We start from the raw sequence: 7276 nt of genomic DNA on the forward strand, positions 1-7276 counted from the left end.
TGACCAAGCGCTCTCCCGTCGACTCCGGTACTCCACCAGGGCGAGAGGGGAAGGTGGAATTGACAGGAGAGCATCAGCCATCGACTTACCGCAGTGAAGACACCAGGTTAGGTAGATCTAAGTACGTCGACTTCAGCTACATTATTCACGTAGCTGAAGTTGTGTAACTTAGATCGACACTATCCCCACAGTGTAGACCAGGCCTAAATTTGCTGTTGATTTTTGGTAACACATTTAAGCATTAAATAATTTAATTTACATTCATTGTCTTAATTTTTACATATTGTATTGTGCTAGAAATGGTGAATGATGCATTTCTTGTTTACTAGATAATGATAAATTTTTTACTTGTGATTTGTATCAAGCTCTAGTTAGACAGAAATTCATATTCAATTAAAAATACACAAAAACTACATTTCAAGGTGTTTTAAAATTAGTTAAATAAATCTACCTTACATGTGCTGGATAAATAAGAAGGAAGTTTTAAATGGAGAACATGTTTTGATAAACTAACTGTTGTATGAAGAAAAGAAAGTATCATCTATAGTCAGTGAGTTGAACTCTTTCTGGTCATGATGTCCTTCAAGATTTTAGAATTAGTAGATCTCATCCTCTCAAACCTAGTTTTATGTATAGATTGGAAGAGGAAACAAGCTCTTCTGTTTTTCAATGCCCACTGGTTTCTTAACTCTTTACTAACTTTTTTTTTTTTTTCCCAAACAGAAATTGTGAAGTCTATACTGTACAGAGATATGCGCCTATATGTGCAAGAAGAAACATGAGCCAACTCATTAGGAATCAGAAAATAAACCATGCACTAGTAATTTGTTTTTTAACTGTGCCTACATAGGAGTCTCTTATCCCACTGAATTCTGCAACTTCACATAATATTCTCAAAACAGTTTCAGAGTGCATTAGTCTCTGTAACTCAAAGACAATTAAAAAGGGGCTAACTATATTATAAATATGTACAGAATTTTAAGAGTTTACCAGACACCTACTAGCCTGAGGATTAAACCTGCCAACCAGGGTGAGAAAGACCTGCAATTTAAAGAAATACAAGTTTTGTCCATTTACGATATACTGTATTTAGTTGTAACATTACAATTTTCTATTCAATAAAGTTTAGAAGAAGTTGTTTTTCTTGGGGTTTTCATACCCTTCTTTCCCTTCCTGGCTTTACTTCCACTTTCTTCCCTATATTCAATTATGGTTCATCCTTCCCTACATTGCTTTCAGTGTCTATTTCATCTTTACTTCCTCTCCATACATTCTGGACCCTATATTTTCTGTCTTCCACAAGTTCTCTGTCAATCTCTTACTTTACACATATCCCACCCATTTTACCCCTCCTCTTTTTCTCCCACACAACCATATTCGCACCCCACCAGCATTTCCGCAGATTCAAGAAGACAACGTTGCATCAGTTCACACACAGTTCAATTTAGGAAGGTAACCTTACAACCATACAGTCTAGAAACCACTTCTTTTTTTTAGATGAAAGCTTATATTTTCTTGGAAACTTACTACATGCCATGGGGAAGTGGATTTTAAGCCTAGATATAGATATAGCGCAGATGCAATACTGTATTAGCAAAACATGGTGGGTATTTTTATTTTGCTTTCACAGAAACCTTTTATGTAGTTGAAGGAAATATAAACAATAGTCAAGTTAAGCAATGATTTAGAGCAATGATTCTCAGACTATGGTCTGTGGAAAGCTGGCTGATCACATGATGCTGGCTTTCCTTATTTCCAGCTACTGAATAACATTAAAGATAGCTGAACATATATTTAATACTTTCTAATATTATCCTTCCATGTAAGCAATTGCTGTAAGGATACCACAGGGATGTTATGTGATCATCAGTAAGCAGGGAGATGTTCATATGTATCTCTTAAAACACAACTCACCTTGTTAAGTTTGAGAACCTCTGTGTTAGAGTGCTTACCTGGCATTCTCTTTAGGAATGCTCTCTAAAGACTGGGTATACTTTCATAGCTTTCCTCCTCATTCAACAGTAAACTGGAAAGCAGTAATACCCTGCTTTTTGCAAAACAAGCATTTCCTCCAAAATTCCCTCAATAATGAGCAACTTGTCTTCTGTTAGATGTCAAGCTGTAGCCACTCTAAGCCAAGGCCATAAAAAACCCATTAGAACTGAACATTTCTAACTGGTATTTTTATTAAAATATAGCACAAAGTTCCAGTAAGTGGTTTTCCATTCTACCGAAGTGAATTTGTGAAATTTTCTGGACCTCTGCCTCAAATTCTTATTGAAAAAACAGTCTAAGAAAATGTTTTGTTTTGTTTTTTTTAAATACAACCAGCAGCAAAATTTTTAAAACCTATAAGATATCACAGGTGCCAAAATACAGTATTTCAAAGTTCTAGATTGGGTTATAAACTAAATTCAGGATTATATTGCTTCCTTTAACAGTTATTTAAATTGCTAAACTAGTCTCTTCTCTTACACACAGGCAGCAATCATCACAAGAATTTACTCCCCCTAGTTTTTTCATCCTTTTCAGAGTACTTTTATGCTAACTATTGCTAGAAGGCTCTCTGAAAGCTGTTCAAAATCTCTTTGAAATAGCCATGTTGATTTTTTTGGGGGGGGGGGGTGCGCCAGACTTTCCTTTAAGGGGGATCTATTGTTTCACAAAGAATAGGAATACAATAAAAGGTTTTCTGTGCTCTGAGCCAATTTAAGAAGTTTATTCTTTTTTATTTGTACTTCTGGTTTTCTTTTTAAATTAATTATTCCTTCACTAATTGTAGAGTAATTTTTGTAGCAGAAATGTGTTTTTATCTAAAATTTGGGTATGGAAAACAGAATATGTGGAGGAAGAATGTATTCAATTTCTAACACAACCTCATTTAAGTAGCCTGTCCTAACACTAACTTTTCAATAATAGATCTTTTAAAAAAAGAAGATACCTAGCCTGTAGACAATTTATTGAAAAATGGTTTGTTTCAAGATAGGCCACTTAAAGTAGTATACTAGGGATGTGAGATTCTGTTTCATCTATCCATTAGACTAGGAGTTCTCACCCTTTACGAAAACACCTTAGAGGGGTGTTTTTCCACCCTCATGCCCTCCCCGCAACATACACACTTGGAGCCCCTCATCACCCCTTACAATAGTGAGAAGGATACTGCCTGGTATGTGGGATTACAAAGCCACTCAAATTTGGCCCATCTGTCCCTCCATCATGACAGGCAGGCACAGGTGTGCACAGAGATATCCTCAAAGCAGAGGTATGGTGAGGTTGCAAGGTAGGACAGAACAGGTGTGGGGGGAGCAGGACCTAAACTCTTGCTTTGTAACTGACTAAATGTCAAGTTGGCAGCAAACCGGTGGCAGCCCATTCAACAGGGGCTGGATACCCAACCCCACTTCTCCAATCCCCAGGCTGGGGTGGGAAGGGCCAGTCCCCCGGGCCCTAGAACTGGTCCCAGCTCAGAGACCCCAGTAGGCCCTATGGAGGGTTGGCATTGCCAAGGCTCCTCTGGCCCGTTCGCCACCCCCCATCATACAGCAAGGCAGCCAAGGAAAGCAAAGTCCTCAAGGTTGTGCAGGAGCTACTGCTGCTTGGCAGGCCTGGCCTGCACCACCTGCCAGAGGTGTAACTGCACCTGGGTAAAGTGTGAGGCCACCAGGACCAAGTGCAAGCAGCAGCAATTGGCATGGAGCCAGTGCAGTGAGACCACCAAGGAGTCCTGCTGTGATCCACATGGGTTCTCAGCTGTGTTGTCCTCCTCATCCATTTCCATAACTCCCTCCCACCCCCCTAGGCTAGGCTAGGCTTCGCAGGGGGCCAACCAGGTCAAATTTGAGTGGTGTTACAACCCCACGTGCCAGGTTGCAATACCATTTGCTCAAATTTGCCCTGGCTGCCCCACTGTTGGTGATGGGGTGGGAGGGCTGGGCCAATGTCAGTGAATGGTATTATTGAAACCTTGTTGTGCCCCCCCACCCCAAGTTGAGAACTTCCGTGCTAACTGATTTTACTGTTTTGATCTCACACACTTCCTGTATATTAATAGTGGTTGGAATTAAATCCATAAAAGGACGGACATTGAGAATACAAATTCTCATTTCTCCAGAGCCCCACACACTGCCTTCTGTAACACAACTATGACAAGAAACAATCAGGCATGGTTCAGTGGCCAGTCCTGAACTCTTAATTTTTTTTGTTTTTGAAAGCCGGAGTCAGAACTTTGCTAGACCTTATCTATACAGTGAAGTTGCACCAGTTTAACTTAAATGGGGTTTTCAACCTCTTATTTTGGTGTAAGAGTAGCTTCTTTCAGTTTAACCTAAGTTGATTCCTCATCAACTTAAACTACACTGAAAGAAGCCTGGTTTTAAACCAAAACAGTAAGAACATCCACACAACCATTAGCATCAATTTACTAAACCAGTTTTTAAATAAATAATCAAATCTTAAATCAAGTCAGTTCATCTTTCTCAGGTTGTCAAACCCTTAAAGTACAGTCGTTTTGTGTAATCAAGGTCAAAACAGCTGTGAACAGATCAGTAATAGGAAAGAAGTTCCATCTCTGGTAGTATTCCAAATTCAACTGTAGTAATGTTCAAACTGACAACCTGTCAAAGGCTGATATTTGTCGATGGCAGGCATATGATCTATGTTTGCATGTTTAGTCATACTACAATACAGACATTACAATGAAAATGTACCTAAACACACCTGTCTACAAATGCTTATGAAAAAGTTACCACATACTGTATGCCTAATCAATTGTGTAAAACTGCTCCAGGAAGTGTTATTTTCATAATTAGACCCAGCATCATTGCACCACAAAGCAACCTCTGAAACCACAAGGCTATATTTTTCCTTATACTTATTTTAAAATTGCAAAATAGTTTCACAGAAATTGGTAAGACAGACCATTTTTTTTTTGTCTAGACAAGTTTTTACATGCAAGTTTTAAATCACTGATTCTCAAACTTTCGTACTAGTGACCCCTTTCACACAGCAAGTCTCTGAGTGCGACCCCCGTTATAAATTAAAAACACTTTTTATAAATTTAACACCATTATAAATGGTGGAAGCAAAGCGGGGTTTGGAGTGGAGGCTGACAGCTTGTGACCCCCCCATGTAATAACCTCGTGACCCCCTGAGGGGTCCCGACCCCCAGTTTGAGAACCCGTTTTAAATCCTTCAGACCATTTATAACAGAAAAACTGATACTCTTCACAATGACAGTACAACTATAATAAAGGCTCCTTCGCCACATTAAATAATAACCAAATAGCATGCTAATTAACTTTCCAGTGAACTGTCTGCATTCCCTTCAGATTTCCTCTAGGTACAACTATGATAATCAGGAGAACAAAGACTTTGGTACAGCCACCATGGAACCAGGAAAACAGATCAAGTCAATATGATTCCAGTACGCTCACACAGGGGTATCTCTTGGTTTGTTTTAAATATTGTACCCCAGATAAGAAGTTTTGGGGCTTTTTAAGTGTTGAAAATCACATTTCTGGGCAAATTTGCTCCCTTTAGCCTTACAGACACAAGTGTCCTCTACAATATAATTGTTCTCAGGCAAACCAAATTCTCACTTCCTCCCAAGCCTCTCTAGACAGTGGTTTCTGGCAATGCACCAGTCCCATTTATCCCAGTTTCTTTTTATAAATCCAGGGTCATGTTTCCTTTCCCATCTCATGTGATGTGCTGGACTGAAGCTCTGCCACTATGGTTAGTGCAGCCCACTGCCAAATCCTATCCCATACCATGCCACGCCAAGCCAAACCATAAGAGAGCATTTCACCCTTCTGTGTTTTAAACCTTTCATTCTGCATCTTTCTTTGATTTACAGAGAAATCATGTTCACACCATCACTCAAAATTTTATCTTGCATTTTCTTAAATAGGCTTTGCAAAATTTTTCTGTTACATTCAATTCATCAATTGCAACAAACACTTTCAGAAGTCTAGATTTTGCACAAGGAGAAGAAGAAAAGTATGATCTGTGTTGGCTTGGCTTTATCTTTTCAGTTGTCCTTACTCTCAGAATCCTCCATCTTTCTGTTCTCAACCAAAATCTATTGTACCTTCCCACACTTCCAGTTTGCAAGACTGCAGAATAGAGAGCTAGCTATTTGACCAGCAAAATTAAAACTCTGTACTCTTCTCAACCTATAGGGATAAAAGTGCTTACTCTTTCCAGCCAGCCATGTCAAGGACCTTAAATATCTTGGCTCCTCACTCTCCGGGAACCCCCAATTCTTACCTTCCAAAAGAAGCACTACTCTCCCCCCCCCCCCCAAAGTCTCACTCACAATTCCTTGTATCCTACCCTCTGGAGCTTCTGACACTTCTTAAGGTCTCTCAGCCTCTGCTCCTGTGGAGCCCACCATGTTTCCACAGACTTAACATTCAGCCTTCCCCGATCCCGCTGGTAACAGCGCCCCACTGCCCTTTCTTCCCACAACGAGCCACCCAGACAGCACCTCCCCTTTGGCTCCCTCATTCTCTGACCAGGCCTCCTCCTCCCCACGCTGCTCCCAAGCACACACCTCGCCCCGATGCCCTACAGTACTGCCTCCTTCTCCCCGTCCCCCCCCCCACCCCTCACTCTTAACCCAAGCCAGCCCCGCCCCCATTCTACTTCCTCCCCATCCCCCCGCCTACTTCCGACCGCCCCCCCTTGAGCCCCTCTCTCACACACACACCCCCATTTAGTGCCCCCCAACACCGCTCACCTCCTCCTCGCTCTCGTTGCGGAAGCACAAGCAGGCCGCCCGCTTCTTGTACCCGTCCCCGTCATAGGTGCGAGTCTGGTTAGACTTGAGCTTCATCATCCTCCGTCCTGGGGAAGGGGGGGACCAGCGCGGGGGGCTGAAGGGGGGGCTGGGCTCCGGGGCGCTGAGAGGAGCGAGGGGCTGGGCTCTAAGGGGGGTAGGCCCAGGCGGGGGAGGAGGACACCGAGGATGGGGCGCGGCGGGGGGAGCAAGGCCTGGGCTCCAAGAGGCCCAGTGGGGAATAAGGGGGGGGGGCGTGGCGGCCCTGACCGGTGGGTGGGTGGGTGGGGGGGGAGGGACGCGCCGGTCTCCAGCAGCGGAGACTGAGGGGACCCGCCTCCCAGGAGAGTCTCTCACACGCCGGGAGCCTCCGCTACGCGCTGCTGACGCTGCCGCCTTTCGCCCGCCTCAGCCCCCGCGCCAGCCCCGCCGCCGCCGCCGCCAGCTCTCCGGCCGCCGCCAACGACGACCGCGACGCCATCTTGGGGCACGCTACGC

At 43.1% G+C, this 7276-nt stretch overlaps 1 protein-coding gene across 2 annotated transcripts in view; it reads right to left on the reverse strand.

Moving 5' to 3' along the window:
- The window catches only part of NUDT3 (nudix hydrolase 3), a 29603-nt gene extending 22737 nt beyond the window's left edge, over nucleotides 1-6866 (reverse strand). The window contains exon 1 of one of the 2 annotated variants that reach the window (XM_074936288.1): nucleotides 6740-6866. In XM_074936288.1, coding sequence (XP_074792389.1) covers nucleotides 6740-6838 — 99 coding nt within the window. In that variant the 5' untranslated portion in view covers nucleotides 6839-6866. Of the gene's footprint in view, nucleotides 1-6333; nucleotides 6538-6739 lie in introns of those variants that run through there. The other variant, XM_074936287.1, reaches the window with a different exon arrangement.
- Between the last annotated feature and the right edge of the window lie 410 nt (nucleotides 6867-7276).

Source organism: Natator depressus, chromosome 21, assembly GCF_965152275.1.
Source record: "Natator depressus isolate rNatDep1 chromosome 21, rNatDep2.hap1, whole genome shotgun sequence".
Lineage (NCBI taxonomy): Eukaryota > Metazoa > Chordata > Testudines > Cheloniidae > Natator > Natator depressus.